This window comes from Ranitomeya variabilis, chromosome 3 (genome assembly GCF_051348905.1).
Source record: "Ranitomeya variabilis isolate aRanVar5 chromosome 3, aRanVar5.hap1, whole genome shotgun sequence".
NCBI lineage: Eukaryota > Metazoa > Chordata > Amphibia > Anura > Dendrobatidae > Ranitomeya > Ranitomeya variabilis.
Window position 1 is genome coordinate 503,153,701 of NC_135234.1, and position 23,956 is coordinate 503,177,656.

At 43.4% G+C, this 23,956-nt stretch overlaps 1 protein-coding gene across 1 annotated transcript in view; it reads left to right on the forward strand.

Annotated features, from left to right (window-relative positions):
* LOC143818342 (galectin-9-like) overlaps nt 1-21,019 on the forward strand; it is a 62,872-nt gene extending 41,853 nt beyond the window's left edge. Inside the window, exons 5-8 of the mRNA XM_077299683.1 lie at nt 8,495-8,533; nt 10,946-11,037; nt 17,803-17,968; nt 20,511-21,019. Of these exons, the coding sequence (XP_077155798.1) occupies nt 8,495-8,533; nt 10,946-11,037; nt 17,803-17,968; nt 20,511-20,657 (444 nt within the window). The 3' untranslated portion in view covers nt 20,658-21,019. The remainder of the gene's footprint in view (nt 1-8,494; nt 8,534-10,945; nt 11,038-17,802; nt 17,969-20,510) is intronic.
* Nucleotides 21,020-23,956: the final 2,937 nt, after the last annotated feature.

Below are 23,956 nucleotides of genomic sequence, written 5' to 3' on the forward strand. Positions count from 1 at the left end.
AATGGATGGAGGGCGGTAATGTCACGATGGGGGTAGGCATGCGGCAATGTTGTTGCATAATGGCATCCTGTGATAATCTAATGACTTTTGCATCAGGGACTCGTGCTTGATGCCTATGCTTATATGCATTTTTGTCCCAGCGTTGCTGCTGCTCTTCAAGAGTCTCATTTGCCCTTTGTTTTCTTCGACATTGTGCCTTTGCTGCTTTCCTTTCATTGTCCTTTGCGTACTTTTTAGGAGGAGCCATGTTGGCATTGATATTTGCTTTTTAAAGGGGTTTTCCCACAAACAAAAGTTAATTTTAAAAATTGTCTGTGTCTGACTGTGTACCGAACATACCACAGATTCTGGGCAGGGGAGGAAGCAAAAGACAATACTGACATTACAGCAGGGGATCATAGTGGATTTATTTTGTGAGGTAAAATACTGTTTAAAAACAGTCAGTGAAATATTTTGCCTCACAAAATGAATCCACTGTGATCCCATGCTGTAATGTCAGTATTGTCTTTTGCTTCCTCCCCTGCCCAGGTGATGTGGTATGCTCCATACACGGCCAGACAGACAATTTTTAAAATGAACTTTCGTTTGTGGGAAAACCCCTTTAATGTGACCGGCTTCCTCTGCCTGTAGACACGTCGCTCATCTGCCGCCTGGATCAGCCGAATGAGTCACTGCACCTGCGCTAAATTCACGCAGGCGCAGTAAATGAGACCGCCGCCATCTTTGTGCAGACAGATAGAGGCGATCACATTAAAACTGCACATTCGCTCCTCCTGTACAAAAATGGTGGCAGTCCGTGAATCTTTCGGCGAATCATTCGGCTGATCCCGGCGGCATGTTTGTGACGGTGTTCCACTGGTGGTACCGTGCAAGAGGCTGTGTGAGTGTGTGGTGGGTATAGAGTGTGTGTGTGTGTGTGGTGCGACAGTGTTCCGCTGGTGGTACCGCACAATAGGTTGGTACCAGCAGCAGTTTCCATATTGAGACACCCATCACTTGGGTGTCCCAATATGGCGGTCGGTGAACTTCCTCCGCTTGGAATACTGGGATACGGTGACATCTGGACAGAACAGGAAATGAAAACATTACAAGGCAATTATATAAATGGATGGGGACCCTGAGCATTCCATTGTATATTATTTACAGCCAATGGGACAGCACTTGCCTGAATTAGTCCTATAGACTTTTAATGAAGTGTCAGTGCAGATGAAGCGCTGCTCAGATCAAATGGGACTCTCGATTCTCAAGTCTTATTGGTGGGGTCAGAATGGTGAGACAATTTGTGATTGTGGCACAGGCACTTTTAATTAATGTTTCTATTTCATTATTTCTCATTAGTCAGAATAGTATATTAATGGGGTATTCTTAGAATTGTAAGTCCTCTCATATCTATCAGGGTCTGACCATTGAGACCCCCAACAATCCCAAAAAAAGGCACTATGTTGTGTGAAGAAAGGTAAGTACAGCGTTCAGCTATTTCAGGCAGTCCCACAAAAAATAAATGACGCGCAAGTAGAGCATTTCCATTCCATTGGGATACCAAGATGGGGTTCTGCAGAGCCCTGTTCTCAGGATCAACCCACAACTATCAACAAGTTATCCCCTTTGCAAAGGTTTGGCAGTGTTTGGAAGCCAAAAGCCAGCAGTGGGTTGAAAATACAGAAGGTGTTCAAATCTTTCAATTAGAATCTTTCTGTTTATGTTCCTGTTATGACTGCTGATATAAGGTACTATATACTGTGTGCTCTTTTTGCTGCAGTTCAGGTTTTTTGTTTTTTTTTATGCCAGGTTTTGCTTGCCCACATTACTTTCCATTGTTAAAATTACATGTAGATTATTTAATATAGCATTCATTAACAGTAGCAATTTTCAGTTGCATAGAATACATTTTTAATCACTTTTTTTTTTTTATTAACCCTCCGTCAGGGGCAATATGTTTCATAATGAGTTTAGGGGCATTGCGCCTGTCCGACACAGGCTAGAAAATTGGCTATATTTTAATTTTTCAAAAATTTCAATGCTCTAACAGTGATCAGTTACCTTAATAGGAATGTAATAAATGAGAATACACATAATCAGGTGGAAAAAAAAATGTTTAATAACCAGAAAAGTAATATGTTTCTATGTCTTGAGCATCCTCCTCACTTTCTCCATCTTGATCTGTATCAGACACATCTGGACATTCTTCCACATCATCTTCTGAATCAATGTCACTGTCTTCCCCTAAATCTTCTTGCTGTAAGGGGTCTGTCTCATCAGCAAGCAGTATATTTTGCACTTGCTCAACATGAAGGGCATTGGACAAGTCAAATATTCTTCTCGCTATTTCAGAAGAAAAGCTGAAGCTAGAGAGAGAATATGTGTTGGAGCGCAATGTGCCTGAGAAGCACACTCTTACTTTTAACAAAACCTTCTATGACAAATCCACACATTTAGCACTAGATATTCATAAAACAAGCTAAAAAAACTATTGCTATGAATAAAAACAGCAAATACTAAAAGTCAAAGGTGTGACGCATTCAGGGGCAATGAGCCGGAGAAGCCAAAACACTGATATCTGATCTCCTGCAGCTCTGCAGCACAAGAGGCTTCTCAGGTTTCACACAGCCTTTAAAGTTAGGAAGGTCCTGGGAGGAGGGTGTTTCCCAGACAAACCACTGAAAATAGAGAAATGAAACTATATATACTCGAGTATAAGCTGACCCGAGTATAAGCCGACCCCCTAATTCTGCCTCAAAAAACTGGGAAAACTTAATGACTCGAGTATAAGCCTAGGATGGAAAATGCAGCAGCTACCGGTAAATGTCAAAAGTAAAAATAGATACCAATAAAAGTAAAATTAATTGAGACATCAGTAGGTTAAGTGTTTTTGAATATCCATATTGAATCAGAAGCCCCATATAATGTTCCATACAGTTCATGATGGCCCCATAAGATGTTCCATATTAGAATATGCCCCATATAATGCTGCACAAAGGTTAATAATGGCCCCATAAGATGCTCCATAGACACATTTGCCCAATATAATGCTGCACAAATGCTGATTATGGCCCCATAAGATGCTCCATAAAGATATTTGCCCCATATAGTGCTGCACAAACCTTTATTATGGCCCCATAAGATGAGATGCTCCATACAGACACTTGCCCCATATACCGTAGTGCCCTACAAACGTTAATTATGGCCCCATACAGACACTTGCCCCATATAGTGCTGCACAAACGTTATAGCCCCATATAGTGCTGCACAAACGTTATGGCCCCATAGATGCCCCATACAGACGCTTGCCCCATATAGTGCTGCACAAACTTTATGGCCCCCATATAGTGCTGCACAAACATTATGGCCCCATATAGTGCTGCACAAACGTTATGGCCCCCATATAGTGCTGCACAAACATTATGGCCCCCATATAGTGCTGCACAAATGTTATGGCCCCATATAATGCACAAATGTTATGGCCCAATATAATGCTGCACAAATGTTATGGCCCCATATAATGCTGCACAAACGTTATGGCCCCATATAATGCTGCACAAACTTTATGGCCCCATATAGTGCTGCACAAACGTTATGGCCCCATATAGTGCTGCACAAACGTTATGGCCCCATAGATGCCCCATACAGACGCTTGCCCCATATAGTGCTGCACAAACGTTATGGCCCCCATATAGTGCTGCACAAACGTTATGGCCCCCATATAGTTCTGCACAAACATTATGGCCCCATATAGTGCTGCACAAATGTTATGGCCCCCATATAGTGCTGCAAAAATGTTATGGCCCCATATAATGCTGCACAAACTTTATGGCCCCATATAATGCTGCACAAATGTTATGGCCCCATATAATGCTGCACAAACGTTATGGCCCCATATAATGCTGCACAAACTTTATGGCCCCATATAATGCTGCACAAATGTTATGGCCCCATATAGTGCTGCACAAACTTTATGGCCCCATATAATGCTGCACAAACTTTATGGCCCCATATAATGCTGCACAAACTTTATGGCCCCATATAGTGCTGCACAAACTTTATGGCCCCATATAGTGCTGCACAAACATTATGGCCCCCATATAGTGCTGCACAAATGTTATGGCCCCATATAGTGCTATATAGTGCTGCACAAATGTTATGGCCCCATATAGTGCTGCACAAACTTTATGGCCCCATATAATGCTGCACAAACATTATGGACCCATAGATGCTCCATACAGACACTTGCCCCATTTGTTGCGATAAAAAAAAAAATCACATACTCACCTCTCCGTCGCTCAGGACCCCGGCACTTTCAATAGTCACCTGCAGTGCACCTTGTTCTGGTGCCACTCCATGCTCAGCACTGACGTTCAGCAGAGGGCGCACACTAACTACGTCATCGCGGCCTCTGACCTGAGCGTCACTGCTGAAGACAGAGCGGCGCCCGGAACGAGGAAAGGTGACTATCGCACAGCGCTGCGCTCCCCTCCCCGATATACTCACCTGGTCCTGGCGCTGTGCAGTCCCTGCTTCCCCGACGACGCAGCTTCTAACGGTACTGAGCGGTCACTGTTACCGGTCAATACAGTAATGAATATGCGGCTCCACCCCTATGGGAGGTGGAGCCGCATATTCATTTACTGTAATGAGCGGCACCATGTGACCGCTCAGTACAGGAAGAAGCTGAAGCTGCTGCTGCCGGCGCCGGGGAAGCCAGGGACCTGCAGGGACCGCGCCTGGACTAGGTGAGTATTTTTAGACAGCCCCCGCTCCCCCTCCTCTGCCGACCCCTGAGTAAGACTCGAGTATAAGCCGAGAGGGGGACTTTCAGCCCAAAAAAGTGGGCTGAAAATCTCGGCTTATACTCGAGTATATACGGTAAGTTAGCTGCACCTGTCAGATCAGTTTCCCCTGACGGAGGGTTAAAAATCCTAAACACATTATATTGTTTGACAAAATTCTTTCAAAATTGTTTGCACTATCCCCATAGATGGCATACTTTTAATATAATATTCGTGAACAAATTCCTGATATATGTTCCTTTTCTAGTGTGGATTTCCCCACCCACCATGTCAGGCCAGTCTCACACGTCCAGATAATTCCGGTACCGGAGAAAACGGTACCGGAGTTGTCCGTGTCCGTGTGCTCACGTGGTACATCCGTGTGATGTCCGTGAGTCCGTTTTTAGGGTCCGTGTGCTGTCAGTGTGCTGTACGTGTGTCCGTGTATTGAAACAATTTTTTTTAATTTTAACCCTATGACAGGAAAAACGCACACGGACAGCACACGGACAGCATCTGTGTGCGGTACATGTTTACATGGACCCATTGACTTTAATGGGTCCGCATGATCCGTGCGCTCCCACCAACACTGACATGTCTCCGTGTTTTGCACTATCCCCATAGATGGCATGCTTTTAATATAATATTCGTGAACAAATTCCTGATATATGTTCCTTTTCTAGTGTGATTTTCCCCACCCACCATGTCAGGCCAGTCTCATACGGCCAGATAATTCCGGTACCGGAGAAAATGGTACCGGAGTTATCCGTGTCCGTGTGCTCACGTGGTACATCCGTGTGATGTCCGTGAGTCCGTTTTTAGGGTCCGTGTGCTGTACGTGTGTCCATGTATTGAAACAATTTTTTCAATTTTAACCCTATGACAGGAAAAACACACAGGGACAGCACACGGACAGCATCTGTGTGCTGTATGTGTTTACACGAACCCATTGACTTTAATGGGTCTGCGTGATCCGTGCGCTCCCACGAACACTGACATGTCTCCGTGTTTTGCAAACAGACACACAGTCTGTGAAAACACGCTGACATCTGCAGAGACACATTTATTTTAATGTGTCTACGTGTGTCAGTGTCTCCGGTACATGAGGAAACTGTCACTACACGTACCGGAGGCACTGACATGTGAAACAGGCCTCAAGGTGGTCAAATGCAAAATGTAAGTATCACCATTAACAAAGTGGTTATTGGCAATACAGTGCAAGTATTGTACTATCCGCAAATGTGGCTTGTGCCAAATGTATAATTCTGTGGACCCATCCTCCAATCCAACAGATGTCCAGGTTTAGGGCTTGTTTCCATTTGCGAGAAACACGTCCGTGTCTCGCATGTGGAAACAAAGCTCTGGTGCCGGCACTCCAGAGCGGAGTGTGCAGCTCCATGTGTTGCTATGCGGCCGCACGCTCCGCTCCCAAGTGCCGGCACCAGAGCTTCGTTTCCACATGCGAGACACGGACGTGTTTCTCGCAAATGGAAACAAGCCCTTAGGCCGGTTTCACACGTCAGTGGCTCCGGTACGTGAGGTGACAGTTTCCTCACGTACCGGAGACACTGACACACGTAGACCCATAAAAATCAATGCATCTGTTCAGATGTCATTGATTTTTTGCGGACCGTGTCTCCGTGTGCCAAACACGGAGACATGTCAGTGTTCGTGGGAGCGCACGTATTACACGGACCCAATAGAGTCAATGGGTCCGCGTAAAACACGGACCTCACACGGACATTCTCCGTCTGGGGTCCGTGTGCGTGCAGGAGACAGCGCTACAGTAAGCGCTGTCCCCCCCACATGGTGCTGAAGCCGCGATTCATATGTTCCCTGCAGCAGCGTTTGCTATAGAGAAAATATGAAGAATAGTGTTAAAAATAAAGATCCATGTGTCCGCCGCCCCCCCACCCCCTGTGCGCCCCCCCGCTGGTCAGTAAATACTTACCCGCTCCCTCGCTCCTTCCTGGTCTGGCCGCGGCTTACTGTATGCGGTCACGTGGGGCCGATCATTTACAATCATGAATAGTCGGCTCCGCCCCTATGGGAGGTGGAGCCACATATTCATGACTGTAAATGATCGGCCCCACGTGACCGCATGCAGGAGAAGCCGCGGCCAGACCAGGAAGGAGCGACAGCCGACGGGGGACCCGGGTAAGTATTTTCTGACCAGCGGGGGGGCGCACAGGGGGTGGGGGGGCGGCGGACACCTAAATCTTTATTTTTAACACTATTCTTCATATTTTCTCTGCAGCAAACGCTACTGCAGAGAGGATATGAATCGCAGCTTCAGCAGCTTCAGCACCATGCAGAGTGGGTACCACACGCTCCGTGTGGTACCCACTCGCCATACGGGCGGCACACGTGTGCCACACGTATGGCCTCCGTGAGTTCCCAGGCACACGGACACGGATAACTCCGGTACCGATTTATTCCGGTACCGGAATTATCTGGACGTGTGGGACAGCCCTTAGAGAGAGAGTTCTGGATTGTCCAGAATTGTTATAAATCTGACTGCTGACATATAAATCCCAACCTGGAATTAACATGTTTCATTATAGAACCAAAGCAAGAGCTGCATGAACATAATGACGTGTATTTAAACAATCCAAGCTTGCATGTTATTTATTCTTAATCTTTTTTACTTGTTGCAATTAGCCCTTCCCGCAACCCAACATAATAGGTCTGAAAAATAAGGCAGTTTAAAACAACTTAAAGAGAAACCATCATTTTAACTTTTTTTATTATTATTATCCCCATAAATCAATAGTACATATTACAAAGTTTCTGAAATTAATGTCTTTATCAAACTTGTTAATTCATGAAAAAATCTGTCCTCTGCAGATTTTCCTATTACTGGGGGGGAAGATGGCAACAGGTGCTTATATAGTTCTATGAAGAACTGTAGCTGTCATTTCCAGAGAGCCTACAGAAGAGTCTCTAGCTCCTCTCTCCATAATCCATAAAACGTTATAAGCAACGTTATTTTCAGCTCCTATCTCGGCAACTGAAAATCTGTACAGATTTTTACCCACGATTTCAGAGTGAAAGATCAATCTAGGAGGAGAAAAAGGCAGATTTCCATGATCAAAATAAAGTTGATTATTTTCACGTGTACTTTTTATTATGGGATTTGTCTTCATTCAAACACTTGTGCAGCATTTTTGGTGTATAAAAAAAAAAAAAAAAACACCATATTTTGAGGACGAGAAGACTCACCCCAAATTTTTGGGAGGAAAATTTTGAATAAAACAGTGGTGCATCTTGTAGCCCAGTGCTCCCCCAACTCCGGTCCTCAAGAGCCACCAACAGGTCATGTTTTCAGGATTTCCTTAGTATTGCACAGGTGATGGAATTATTGCCTTTTTTTTTTTTTTTTTGCAATTTCACTGCACTTTGAATTTTTGTTTCCCCCTTTTCCAGTACACGATGTGTTAAAACCAATGGTGTCATTCAAAAGTACAACTCCTCCCGCCCACAAAAAACAAGCCCTCACATGGTGATATTGACCAAAAAAAATAAAAAAATGATGGTTCTGGGAAGGAGGGGAGCAAAGAAAACGAAAATACCTTCGGGGGTTAATTATCAATTTTTAGTGTAGTGAAAATAATGACTAGTATATTTCTCAGAGGCAAAAAGTTCAACTTCAGGGGGAAAAAGAACAGATTTTTGTGTTTCTATTTGTTCTGTTTTATTTCCTGGAATTTACATTTGTGTTTCTTTTACAGCCACCTCCATGTAATCCTTGCCCGTGTCCCACACAATATGTAAGTACGCAGAGTAGAGCTGTATATTCATAGCTGCAAGTATAGAAGGCCTACCCAGTTTTATAGACCCTTGTATTAGACATGAAATAACAATTCTGTACATAGCGAGAGAGTGGTCAGTCAGCTGGAGCACGGAGGGGAGAATCCAGCTAGGGACGTCAGTGGACTAGTCAGGTCTCTGCCTTAAGTCCCCTTCTGACTTTTCATGCTGCAGCATTTCAGAGTAAGAAACACCTGGCTGTAATTGTCCATCCAGGCTCTGATTTATTATGCCAGTGGTTGTGGCAGCATAAATCTAATGACAGATTCTCCTTAAAATACAAGTTAGGGTATGTGTTCACGTTCAGGAAACGCTGCGGTTTTGACGCAGCGTTGAGCAGCATGCATAAAAAACGCAGCGTCCAGATGTTACAGCATAGTGGAGGGGATTTCATGAAATCCTCTCTCCACTATGCAGTAAAAGACGCATGCGGTACACCCGAGAAAACTCACATGCGTCGCGTCTTTTAAGAACGCAGCATGTTCTTACATTGCAGAAAAAACTCAAGGACAACGCAGGTGACCTGCCAGTGACCTCAGGTGCAGATTTGGTCAGGATTTTACCTGCATAAAATCCTGACCAAATCCTGAACGTGGACACTTAGGGTATGTGTCCACGTTCAGGATTGCATCAGGATTTGGTCAGGATTTTTCATCAGTATTTGTAAGCCAAAACCAGGAGTGGAACAATTAGAGGAAAAGTATAATAGAAACATATGCACCACTTCTGCATTTATCACCCACTCCTGGTTTTGGCTTACAAATACTGATGAAAAATCCTGACCAAATCCTGATGCAATCCTGAACGTGGACACATACCCATACCCTTAGGGTGAGTGTCCACGGTAAGTAAACGCTGAGTGATTGACGCTGCAGCGTCAAACACACAGCGTCCAGATGTTCCAGCATAGTGGAGGGGATTTTGTGAAATCCCATGTCCACTATGCGTGGAAACCCGCACGCGGCGGCCCTGCGACTCCGGACATGCTGCGCGTCTTTTCAGATCGCAGCATGTCCGTGCTACCTGCGGCGACACTGCGTCGCCGCAGGTAATATCACAGGGCCCTATGGCGAGGGGTGTGATGATCCCGGATGTGTACAGTACACATCCGGCATGATCGCGTCCCAGAAAGGGGGCGGGGCTTAGCGCCGAGCGGCTTCGCCGCTGCGGCGATACCGCCGGCCATCCTGAGCGTGGACACGCAGCCTTAGTTTGCCATACACAAGCTCGTCTAGTGCTGCATCAGTGAGGAAAATAATATCATACTTGGAATGTGGAGGGGGGAGGGAAATAAGGAACACTCCTATTGGTGGTAGTAGTAGCAGCAGTCACCGCCTCCAATTAGAAATGTTGCAGAGTTCTTCTGATCAGCTATGCCACTTACCCCATGTGCAGGCCATTGCAGTACCTTGAATATCCATGATTACTTGCTCAAACCACTAAGGCTACTTTCACACTGGCGTTAACTGCAATACGTCGCAATGCGTCGTTTTGCCGAAAAAACGCATCCTGCAAAAGTGCTTGCAGGATGCGTTTTTTCTGCATTGACTAACATTAGCGACGCATTGACACACGTCGCAACCGTCGTGCGACGGTTGCGCCGTGTTGTGAGGGACCGTCGGGAGCAAAAAACGTTACATGTAACGGTTTTTGCTCCCGACTGTCCGCTTTTTCCGACCGCGCATGCGCGGCCGGAACTCCGCCCCCACCTCCCCGCACTTCCCCGCACCTCACAATGGGGCAGCGGATGCGCTGGAAAAATGCATCCGCTGCACCCGTTGTGCGGCGGAGACAACGCTAGCGTCGGGAACCTCGGCCCGACGCACCGCGATGGGCCGAGCCCGACGCTAGTGTGAAAGTAGCCTAAGGCTGCCCTCACTCCTCACACTAGCAGTATTTGGTCAGTATTTTACCTCAGTATTTGTAAGCCAAAACCAGCAGTGGGTGATAAATGCAGAAGTGGGGTTCATGTTTCTATTATACTTTTCCTCTAATTGTTCCACTCCTGGTTTTGGCTTACAAATAATGATGTAAAATACTGACCAAATACTACTAGTGTGATGGGAGCCTAACTGTCACTATATGAGTGGTTGTAACCATGGATACTTAATCTACTGCAGTGCCTTGCACATGGGGTAAGCTACATGGCTTAACAGAAGAACTATACTACATTTGTAATTGGAGGTATTTGCTAATATTATTTATTGTTGCTACATAATAGGATAGGATCTTGGAGATGGGAATACCCCTTTAATGATCTACACCGTTAATTCAGTATGTCTTTTTGTTTCAATAAACGGGTGACATAATATAGTAATGGGGCATTGGAGGGCGTGCCAAGCTTACCATTGCTTTCTTTTCTGTTCTTTCAGGCAATCCCATTCCAAACTAACATCAATGGAGGCCTGTTTCAAGGCAAGGTGATTGTCATCAGAGGAGCTGTTGCTGCACACAACCCACAAAGGTATTTACATGCTACTATTCAGCACCAAGGTGTTTTACAGCATTGCCATCACAGATGTCAGTGCTGTACTGTGTAGATCTGATGATTATCAGGGGGCGCAGTCAGATGGCTGTGTAAATCGGACCGCCCATACGGTATTGTACAGTGTATATCTTATCACTATTAGTCTTGCAGTGTGTTGATATACACACTAAAGGTACCTTCACACTGAACAACTTAACAACGATAACGATAGCGATCCGTGACGTTGCAGCGTCCTGGATAGCGATATCGTTGTGTTTGACACGCAGCAGCGATCAGGATCCTGCTGTGACATCGTTGGTCGGAGCTAGAAGGCCAGCACCTTATTTCGTCGCTGGATCACCCGCTGACATCGCTGAATCGGTGTGTGTGACGCGGATTCAGCGATGTCTTCACTGGTAACCAGGGTAAACATCGGGTTACTAAGCGCGGCCCTGCGCTTAGTAACCCGATGTTTACCCTGGTTACCCGGGGACTTCGGCATCGTTGGTCGCTGGAGAGCTGTCTGTGTGATAGCTCTCCAGCGACCACACAACGACGAAACAGCGACGCTGCAGCGATCGGCATCGTTGTCTATATCGCTGCAGCGTCGCTTAATGTGCCGGTACCTTTACTGTAGTAAGATGCATCAATTGTGAATGAGTGTATTGCATTTTTTTTTTTCAATTGCCATTTAATACAGAAGAAATATATGCCAGTCAGGGACTGGGGTATATTTGCTATGATTTACACGACTCTTGTGGTGAAAAAAATATAGTGAATTTTTCAGCATTGCTCAGCCAGGCCTCATTCCCATGAAGCTCTCCCTGCTTTTTAGAAAGTCGGCAACGCTGGCTGAATCTAGCTTTCAAAAAAAATTTTTTTTTTCTCTTTGCGTAACAAGTTGCACAAAAAATTGTTGACATTTCATAAAATATTGTGCCATAATTATTGCAAAAACTTGGCACTTTCTTGTTTCTTATGTGTGCACTTTTAATAGATATATTATTAAAAATAACCTTTCTTTCCATTTACTAAATTGTTAGTATTATTGTAACTTTACTGTTTAATCTATTACTTCTTTGAGTCATCGTATGGACATCCTGTGTGGTACCACTGTAGTCAATTTTGATCTTTGTTCTTGTGCCATCTCCTTATCTACTGCAGAATTATCTTAAAGGGGTTGTCCAGTTTCAAATATTGTTATCTCATAAACTCACAAACTTAAAAGAAAACAAACTGAGCTCTTACCTTTCTTGACTGGCTGCAGACAATCTGCAAAGACTAGATCAGTTTTTTAGAGGAAAATCTGGTCCCAGGGAGGGTGACTAAGTCTGCAAGTTTATTGGCTGAAATAACTGAAATGGCATTACCACTTTTTTCCTCCCTGTTCACTGTTGTCTTCCTTAGTGGCATAACTAAAGTCCCCTGGGCCCCTGGTGCAAAATTTGGACCCGAGTCCCCACCTGCATGTTGGTCAGATGTATGGGCACTTGTAGGGTTCTAGATCCTATGACATACAGTTGTGCTGAAAGTTTACATACCCCGGCAGAATTTTTGCTTTCTTGGCCTTTTTTTCAGAGAATATGAACACCAAAATTTTCTCCACTCATGGTAAGTGGTTGGGTGAAGCCAGTAATTGTTAAAACTTCACATACCCATTTCTTAACACCATGTATTGCCCACTCTAACATCAATGACAGCTTGAAGTCTTTTGTGGTAGTTGTGGATGAGGTTCTTTATTTTCTCAGATGGTAAAGCTGCCCACTCTTCTTGACTAAAAGCCTCCAGTTCCTGTAAGTTTCTGGGCTGTCTAGCATGAACTACGCGCTTCACTTTGTTCTGCTGTAGCCAATGATGGGTCGACTTGGCGTTGTGTTTTGGATCGCTGTCATGTTGGAATACCCAAGTATGTCCCATGCGCGGCTTCCGGGCTGATGAGTGCATATTTGCCTCCTGTATTTACTGATAATGTGCTGCATTCATCTTTCCTTCAACTTTAACCAAGTTTCCTGTGCCTTTGTAGCTCACACATCCCCAAAACATCAGCAATCCACCTCTGTGCTTTACAGTAGGAATGGTGTTCCTTTCATCATAGGCTTTTGTTGACCTCTCTCCAAATATAACATTTGTGATTGTGGCCAAAAAGTTAAATTTTGGTCTCATCACTCCAGATGACCTTGTTCCAGAAGTTTCGAGACTTGTCTCTGTGCTGTTTTGCGTATTGTAAGCAAGATACTTTGTGGCATTTGCAATCACCAGCCCGGTAGCTGCGCATGGGACGTACTTGGACGTTCCAACATGACAACGATCCAAAATACAAAGCCAAGTCGACCTGTCATTGGCTACAGCAGAACAAATTAAAGTGGCCATCTCAGTCTCTTGACCTCAATATCATTGAGCCACTCTAGGGAGATCTCAAGCAAGCAGTTCATGTTATGATTTAAAAAGAGAAAACACAGTATTTTGGCAATAAATGGCTGCACCCAACCACTAACCATGAGTGGAGAAAAAGTTTTGGTGTTATCATTCATATTCTCTGAAAAAAGGCCAAGAAAGCAAATATTCTGCTGAGGTATGTAAACTTTTAAGCCCAACTGTATATGTTTGCTCCCCATGTAACCATGTCCGCTATCTTGGGCCCAATCCTGTAATAATGTCCTCTGTTCTCCTGCTCGTTTTCCAACATAACTTAAAAAAAAAAACCTTTTCCTTTTTACCTTCTTCCAGTTCCACAGCCAGCGCTGAGGCAGGCAGCTGATATTGGCTTACCTGTCATGCAGTCCCCCATGGTAGGCATGTCGATGTCAGCAGGGAGTTGGCAGGTCTCTGCACTGCAATACATTTCAGCTGAATCTGCGTTTTTGGATGCACAACTAGCTAAAATAGGAACTTGCATCAAATGGTCCCCTTCCTGCAACGGCCTGTTTGCAGTCACACCATCTGCGATCGCAATAGTTATTGCCTTGGTCTTCCTAGTGAAGATCTTCAATGGGCCAGCTCATTAACTTGTTGCCATTTAGCTCTGCCAGCACCTTTCCGCATTGGCTGACGTTCCTCTCACGATTTAGCCCATCAATCGAGAGCAAGTATTGTAATTTGGCTCTTTAACTTTTTTTTTTTTTTTTTTGCAGCTGCTTCTTGGGTGAACATGCATATAATACACAGGCATATACAGTGCTCAGCATAAATGAGTACACCCTTTTGGAAAAGTAAGATTTTAACCCCTTCATGACCCCAGCTTTTTTCAGTTTTGCGTTTTCGTTTTTCGCTCCCCTTCTACCTAGAGCCATAACGTTTTTGTTTTTTTTTCCCCCGTCAATATGGCCATGTGAGGGCTTATTTTTTGTGGGATGAGTTGTACTTTTGAACGACACCATTGGTTTTAGCATGTCGTGTACTCGAAAACAGGTAAACATTTCCAAGTGCGGTGAAATTGCAAAACAAAGTGAAATCTCACACTTGTTTGTTTGGCTTTTTTGCCAGATTCACTAAATGCTAAAACTGACCTGCCATTTTGAGTTTCCAGGTCATTATGAGTTCATAGACGCCAAATATGTCTAGGTTCTTTTTTAAGTGGCGAAAAAAATATTCCAAACTTTGCTAATAAAAAAAATTGCGCCATTTTCCGCTACCTGTAGCGTCTCTATTTTTTGGGATCTCAGGTTGGGTGAGGGCTTATTTTTTGCACGCCAAGCTGATGTTTTTAATGATACCATTTTGGTGCAGATACATTGTTTTGCATCATTCCAAAAGTTAATTGTAAGAAAAATAGCGGCACTCACCAGTTGGCTGAGCCACAATGTTTAATCCATGTGCAGGTTAATACAAACACATCTTGGAAAGTGCAGAGGGTGCGGGGAGTGCAGAGGGACAACGGCCGTTTCGTGCGATTAGCACTTCTACGGGTCCAGGACCCGTAGAAGTGCTAATCGCACGAAACGGCCGTCGTCCCTCTGCACTCCCCGCACCCTCTGCACTTTCCAAGATGTGTTTGTATTAACCTGCACATGGATTAAACATTGTGGATCAGCCAACTGGTGAGTGCCGCTATTTTTCTTACAATTAACTTTTGGAATGATGCACTGCAATTCTTGAATGCATAGCTGAGCACCATAAACCCAGTTGTTCCACGCCGACTGCACCCGCATGGAGAGATGTGATTGAAAGTCTGCGTGCTGTGATTCATGTGGTCCTAGTGCCATTCCTTTTCTGAAGATTATAACAGATACATTGTTTTGATCGCCCGTTATTGCATTTTAATGCAATGTCGCGGCTACCAAAAAAGTACCATATATACTATATATAAGGCGAGATTTTCAGCACAGTTTTTTTGTGCTGAAAATGCCCCCCTCGGCTTATACATGAGTCAGTTGTCCAGGACGCTGGAGGGGGAGCGGCGTAGCAGAGGCAGGAGCCAGCGGCTGTGGCACAGTGACAGCTGCAGGCTAACAGAAGACATCATACTCGCCCTCTGTCGCTGCATCTCCGTTGTCCCGGCGGCTCTCCTCTCCTGCTCAGCGGTCACATGGTACCACCCATTAAGGTAATAAATATGGATGCATCTGCACTCCCGTAGGGGTGGAGCGCATATTCATTACCTTAATGAGCGGTACCACGTGACCGCTGAGGAGAGGACAGCCACAGAGACAACGGAGATGCAGGCACGAGGAGGGTAAGTATGATGGGGAGGGGGGGGGCAATGTCAGCCATGCGTACAACCAGGGGAAGGGGGGAGCTGAGCAATGCGGGACCGGGGGAGCCATGCATACAACAGGGGGAGCCACACATACCAGGACAAGGGGAGCCACGCATAGCAGGACAGGGTTGAGGGGGACAATGCATACCCAGCTTATACTCGAGGCAATAAGCTTACCCAGTTTTCCGTGGCAAAAGTAGGTGCCTTGGCTTATACTCTGGCCAGCTTACACTTGAGTATGTTCGGTAATTCTGGCGTTTTGACTTTTTTTTTATCACTGCGCAATTTTGCAATCAGGTTAATCCTTTTATTTATTTTTTTAATTGATCGGGCGTTTCTGAATGCGGTGATACCAAATATGTGTAGGTTTAATTTATTTATTTTTTTTGAATGGGGTGAAAGGGGGGTGATTTAAACTTTCATATATTTATTTTTATCATATTTTTAACATTTTTATTAAATTTTTGCATGTTTCAATAGCCTCCATTGGAAACTAGAAGCTGGTACAACTTGATCGGCTGTGCTACATAGAGGCGATGCTCAGATCGCCTCTATGCAGCAGAATCACAGCATTGCTATGAGTGCCGACTACAGGGTGGCGCTCATAGCAATCCAGCATCAACACCCAGAGAGGTCTCAAGGAGATCTCTGGTAGTTATGCCGACGCACCAATGACCCCCAATCACATGACGGAGGTCACCGGTGCACACATTTCTGTCCGGATGGTAGGAAGCGCTTGTTAAATGCCGCTGTCAGTTTGGCAGCAGCATTTAACTAGTTAATAGGCGCGGGCTGATCGCGAATCTGCCCGCGCCTATTGCGGGCACATGTCAGCTGTTCAAAACACCTGACATGTCCCAGCTTTGATGTGGGCTCACCGCCGGAGCCCACATCAAAGCGGGGGTTCTGCCCTCGGATGTACTATTCCGTCTGAGGGCAGAAAGGGGTTAATCAAGATGTCTCTGAACACAAGGACAATTTCCAAAATTTGGATAAGACTGAGTTTTATAGAGCATTTTTTAACCCATTTACATGAAAATAAAACTAATAACTTTTCATTTTAAAAACTTCAGTTTCACTTACATTATTTGATGCAGAAGTGAATACACCCCACATCAAAAACTACCACATCTAATATTATGTAAGACCTTAATAATGTTTAAGGATAGCATGAAGTCTTTTAGGGATAGAATGAACAAGTTGGTGACTTATTTCAACATCAATCTTTTTCCATTCTTGAAGACTGACCTCTTTTAGAGCCTGGATGCGGATGAAGAGTGATGCCCAACTTGTCTCTTCAGCGTTCCCCAAAATTGTTCGATTGGGTCCAGATCAGGAGACATACTTGGCCTCTGAATCACTTTCACCCTGTTCTTCATCAGAAATGCAACAGATGTGTGTTTTTGGATAATTCTGAAGTTTGAAAGATGCACGTCTACTAGTGATGTGTCGTTCGCGAACGAGCCGACACAAAGAGCCGGCTCCCTGCTGTGAACGATGGGAGCCGGCACGCCAGTGAGAGCCACTAAAATTCCTGAATGGCTCTCACTGGGTGTAAAATCCCGGGCTTCGGCATGTGTAACTCCGCCCACCTGAGCAAAACCCCGCCCACTCTTCAATTTAATTGGCTCTAAGAAGTGGGCGGAGTTTCTGCGGTAGGTGGGCGGAGTTTCGGTCGCCTGAACAGATATTCAATAGGGATCCATTTAGGATCCAAAAAGAGCCGCTTTGTGACCCGAAAGAACCGGCTCTTTTTGGTGAGCGGAGCCATGAAAGCCGGATCACCAAAAAGAGCCGGACTGCCCATCACTAACGTCTACCAAGGGCACGAAGTGATGGTGACATCTTCTCTAGCTTCTCTTTTAATATAGAAGAGCACAACTGTGAAATCATGAAACCATCAATGAAATCAATCATTGGATTCTTAGATAGTTATATATCTATCTTCTATATCCAGAAATGTAGCATTTCAGTATATTGCTATTTTATACATCTCCCTTCTAAAGTAGCTTGTATACAAAGTATGTGTGGAAAAATTGTATTCAAATAATTTTTCTAATCAACAGATTTAATATCGACCTGAATTTTTGTGGAGGAATTGCCTTTCATTTTAATCCAAGATTTAATGAAAAAACTATAGTCCGAAACAGTATGCTGAATAACAGTTGGGGAAAAGAAGAACTGGAACTGCATTGCGGAGGATTTTGTTTTGCACCTGGACAGAGCTTTGTGGTAAGTGTAGGGTAGAGATGGATAAATGTGCAGAAGTGTTATTGCATAATTCTCATTTTATTAACCTAGATGGCTGCTTTACTGTGTGTGTGTGTGTGTGTGTGTGTGTGTGTGTGTGTGTGTGTGTGTGTGTGTGTGTGTGTGTGTGTGTGTGTGTGTGTGTGTGTGTGTGTGTGTACGTTTATGAAAAGAACATGTATGGGAGCCTATTGATTGTTGGAGATGTACTTTGTGGCTTACTTTTGACCCATCCCTCTGACATGAACAAACGAGAGATGATCATTGCCTAAGAGAAAATCTTTTTATAGTGAAGATCAATTAGATGTTTTGGCGTAATCGGTTTCCCGGATGTCTTTATAGCTTAAGAGGAGCTGTCGCCACTCCTGACTTGTCTGTCTTTTTCCCCCTGAAATTAATATCTCAATTTAAAAAACAAAAAACAAAAGAAAACGAAGGATGATTCTCTATTTATTTATTTTTTTGAAAAGTAGATAAAAAAACAAACAGTTCTTTCACATGAGAGAATTTACACACCAAATATATACCTAAAGTGTGGAAACAGAAATCTTTACTAAGTAAACACCTGCATACCAATCAGATATTGATCACAAAATATTTACCTATAATGATCCAGAATGAATAACAAAGTAAAAGAACTAACAATGGTACTCTTCCTGCTACTTTTCACATGAACTGTTGTGTAAGCTGATACCGCTGTTACAGGTAATCTAAAGGGTGAAAAACATATATTAACATTTAGGTGCAGATTATATTCATTTTTGATACGTTTCCGCTGCGGAAACACTTTTGAGCGCGCGTAATGTAAGTCTGTGGGCACAATCTGCACAGAAAACTCAGCAATTGACATGCACCACTGGTGAGTTTACGCAGCGCAAATAAGAAGCGCAGTGGGCAGGAGATTTCTATGAATCCCATCCACTTTGCTGAAACTCTTAAGTCGCTGCATTTTTTACACAGGGAAAACACACAGTGTCAAAAAGCGATAAAAGCTCATCATATGAACGTAGTCTTAATGACGAGATCATTTCCTACAACTCGCGTGACCGATGTTCACAGCCTCAGACTAAGGATATATTCTCACAGCATTTTTTTTCATCTGTCAAAAACATCCTTTTTTTTTTCAAGCAGCGAATGCTTCAGGAATCGCTACTTTTCCCTGGAACTTTATAAACCTGAAGCATCTTTTATCACCATGTTTAAGGTAACAGTGAAATATATCGTGGCACAGCTGTGTCGGTGCACAAGATAGGTTCCCCACACCAGTAAGCATATGATAAGTAAATAACTTGGCACTCAACTTGTAAATGGTGATGATATTAGAAATGTTTTTTTTATTACTGGATAGCAGTCCAAATTATAAGACGTTTCGGTCAAACATTAGACCTTCTTCAGTTAACCGACTGCTTGTATGATGAAAGTTTAAGGTATCCCTGGATATAGGGTGAGTCCTACAGTATAATTTCAGACGGACCTTATGGGGAAATAATTTCCCGGTTAGGTAATGGAACAAAATAACGTCTGGGCCTACTGTTCCAAGTAAGGAGTAGGTGATGGCTAATTTAGGTGGTACAACGTAAACACAATACTGTGTATATCCACTGTGTTTCCAGAAGATATGTAAATACCCAATGTAATAACATAAAGAAGAAAGAAACCGTATAATGCATATAATGGCATCAAGACGCTGGAATGTCCAGTAATAGTGGTGTGTAAATCTGATTCAACTAGCGGCGGATACCGCGTTGAGGTACACCACTCGCCCACTATACTTTGTATGGGCAGCAGACGTAAAGGCGCCCACCCCATGAGGCATCCCAATGTGCTTTAATCAATAGATTTACACACCACTATTACTGGACACTCCAGCGTCTTGATGCCATTATATGCATTATACGGTTTCTTTCTTCTTTATGTTATTACATTGGGTATTTATGTACATATCTTCTGGAACCACAGTGGATATACACAGTATTGTGTTTATGTTGTACCACCTAAATTAGCCATCACCTACTCCTTACTTGGAACAGTAGGCCCAGACGTTATTTTGTTTCATTACCTAACCGGCAAATTATTTCCCCATAAGGTCCGTCTGAAATTATACTGTAGGACTCACCCTATATCCAGGGATACCTTAAACTTTCATCATACAAGCAGTCGGTTAACTGAAGAAGGTCTAATGTTTGACCGAAACGTCTTATAATTTGGACTGCTATCCAGTAATAAAAAAAACATTTCTAATATCATCACCATTTACAAGTTGAGTGCCAAGTTATTTACTTATCACATGTTTAAGGTAACAACTTCTTAAGCACTTTTTCAATGTTTTTGTTCGCCAGCGTTTTTTTGCGTGGTTTAGCGTTTTAAGACTTCTTTCTGCTGGCTTTTTTTTTTTTTTTTATAGCAAAAATTAAGTCTTTATACAATAGACATCAAAGGGAAAGCTAAATATACTGAAAAATGTACAAGGCCTCAAAATATGTCAATTAAATTGTTTCCATTTTTTTTTCTTTTTCTTTTACAGATTGAAATAATTTGTGAACACCATCATTTTAGAGTGAATGTGAATGGGAACCATGTGTGCAACTTCAATTATCGTGTGCCAAATCTCCAACAGATTAACTCCCTGGGAATTGGAGGCGATGTTGTACTTCAGCATGTTCAGATTTAGATTTGTTCACCTTTGTGCCCACTGCAGTTACTGCTTTTCCAGGTTCTCACTTTCTTACTCAAAAATATGGCAAGTACATAAATGTAACCAGGAAAAAACATTGAGGCATATTTATCAATAAGTTTTATACTGTATCACACGTTGGACCGCGTCACTTTTCAACACAGTTAAGTCCCTTTGTCAGACAAGGTGCAGAAAGTGTCTAAAATACTTTGCATAACAAATCCTGAGAGCTGCTTAGCTTGATAAATATGCCCCAATATGTCTAGTATATAATGCTTTTATATAAAAGAATACATGGATAATAAAGATAAATATCATGACTTGAACCTAAAATTTGAATTAAATTACAAACATTAATTTCAATTGTTTTGCTTTTTTTTAATGAAAAAATATAGTTTCTTGGAAATCACTAAAGACTGTTGTAACCAGGGCTGTGGAGTTGGTAAGTCAAATCTCTGAACATTACATGACACCGGCTCAGACCCCACAGCCCCTGCCTCACTACTGAGCATGTACATAAAGTGCAGCACAGATTCATCTCAACTAGAAGCCGAGATCCTTAGATCGGGAACAGAACAGACATTTATAGGACATTACATGACACCGGCTCAGACCCCACAGCCCCTGTCTCACTACTGAGCATGTACATAAAGTGCAGCACAGATTCATCTCAACTAAGAGCCAAGATCCTTAGATCAGGAACAGAACAGACATTTATAGGCTGTTACACAACTTTCCCAAATTCTTATGAAAACAATTAAGCACATACTGCATAGAGTTACCATTATACAAAATAGACACCGACTCCAGCTCCACAGCCCTGGTTGTAGCTCAGGTTCATGAGCTTACATAAATGTCGTCTTTAATTATAAAATAACAAAAAACTGTAATACATTGTGTTGCAATATGGCTCAGCTACATACTGACCACTGAGGAGATAGCAGTTATAGTAGATGCTGAGCAGAGTTTGTAAACAAGAATAGGAAAAAATAAGTTTGTAGTGTAAAAAAAAAAAACGATTGCACACGGATGACAAGTGAAGGGAAAAAAAATCGAATTCTACGTCTACTTACAAAAGTACTGGACAAGAGGTTCTTGCAAAATGCGTACCCTCGAAATTTGGTTTACACCTAAGTGATGGATCCTATTTTGTCCTTAATGACCAAGCTCCATTTTTTCAAATCTGAATATTGTCACTTATGTGGTATTAACTCTGGAATGCTTCTACAGTGGGGAAAATAAGGATTTCATACACTGCCGATTTTGCAAGTTTACGCTCCTACAAAGAATGGAGAGGTCTGTAATTTTTATCGTACAGAAACCATTGTTTGCAATTAGAGGTCAGATGTTTCCTGTAGTTTTAGGCCCACTCCTCCATACAGATCTCCATCTGGGCAATATTTGCGTTTCGGTTCCCTCCAAAGATTTTTCTATTGGGTACAGGTCTAGAGAGTGGCAAGGCCATCTTTTGTGAACTCTATTTTTGGGCTCCCTCTAGTGGTCACAAGCGGTACTGTGTAGTGTTGTCTTTCTGCAGGTTGGCTTCATCACCTGGTTCGTTATCCTTGGTTGGTTTCCTATTTAACTCACCTGGATACTCAGTTCCTTGCCTGCTATCAATGTATTCAGTGCTCTTCAGATTCCTGGTGACTACCTTGCTCCCAGTCTCTCCAAGACAAGCTAAGTTTTTGTTTGTTCAGTTTCTGATTATCAGCGTTCATCATGTTTTTTTGTCCAGCTTGTTAAAATGTGATTTCTTACTTGCTGGTTGCTCTAGGGGACTGAGTTTCTCCCCTCACACCGTTAGTTGGTGTGGGGGTTCTTGAAATCTCAGTGTGGATATTTTGTAAGGGTTTTTTACTGACCGCATAGACCCCTTTTCTATTTTCTGCTATCTAGAATTAGTGGGCCTCTTTTGCTGAATCTGCTTTCACCCCTGTGTATGTGCCTTCCTCTTACCTCACCGTTATTATCTGTTGGGGGCTTCTATATCTTTTGGGGATTATTTCTCTGGAGGCAAGAGAGGTCTTTCTTTCTCTCTAGGGGTAGTTAGTTCCTCAGGCTGGCTCGAGACGTCTAGGATTTTAGACACGTTCACCGGCTGCCTCTAGTGTGGATGGATAGGTTCAGTTTTGCGGTCAGTCCAGTTTTCCACCTCCCTAGAGCTTGTCCTATGTTTAGTCACCTTGCTGGAGTAATTTGTGATCCTCAACCACTAAGGATCATAACAGTATAGCAGGCCCAAAAGTGTTTTTTGCATCGCAGAAGTGGGATTAAAAGAAGACCTGAGTACATTTTTTTTTTTGTGTGTGCTGCAGTCTGTCTAGCTTCTTTCATCCCCTTGAACTCTGAGTGGTTTTGAGCTCAGCTGCAGACATGGATGTTCAGACTCTGACTTCTAGTGTGGATCATCTTGCTGCACAGGTGCAAAGTATTCAGGATTTTGTTATTCATAGCCCTATGTCAGAACCAAAGATACCCATTCCTGAGTTGTTTTCTGGAGATAGATCTAGGTTTCAGAATTTTAAGAATAATTGTAAGTTATTTCTATCTCTGAGACCTCGTTCCTCTGGTGATTCCGCTCAGCAAGTAAAGATTGTTATCTCCTTGTTGCGTGGCGACCCGCAGGATTGGGCTTTCTCTCTGGCGCCAGGAGATCCTGCATTGCTTAATGTTGATGCGATTTTTCTGGCTCTTGGATTGCTTTATGAGGAGCCTAATCTTGAGAATCAGGCAGAAAAAGCGTTGTTGGCCCTCTCTCAGGGGCAAGATGATGCAGAGGTGTACTGCCAGAAATTTCGGAAATGGTCGGTGCTTACTCAATGGAATGAGTGTGCCCTGGCTGCAAATTTCAGAAAAGGTCTTTCTGAAGCCATTAAGGATGTTATGGTGGGGTTCCCCACCCCTACAAGTCTGAGTGATTCTATGGCTTTAGCCATTCAGGTTGATCGGCGTTTGCGGGAGCGCAAATCTGCTCATCCTTTGGCGGTATTTTCTGAACAGGGACCTGAGTCTATGCAATGTGATCGAACCCTGACCAGAATTGAGCGACAAAGTCATAGACGTCAAAATGGGTTGTGCTTTTACTGTGGTGATTCTGCTCATGTTATCTCAGCATGCTCTAAACGCTTAAAAAAGGTTGCTAAACCTGTCACCATTGGTACTATACAGCCTAAATTTATTTTGTCTGTTACTTTGATTTGTTCTTTGTCGTCTTACCCGGTTATGGCTTTTGTGGATTCGGGTGCTGCCCTGAATGATGGATTTGTCGTTTGCCAGACGCTGTGGTTTTGTCC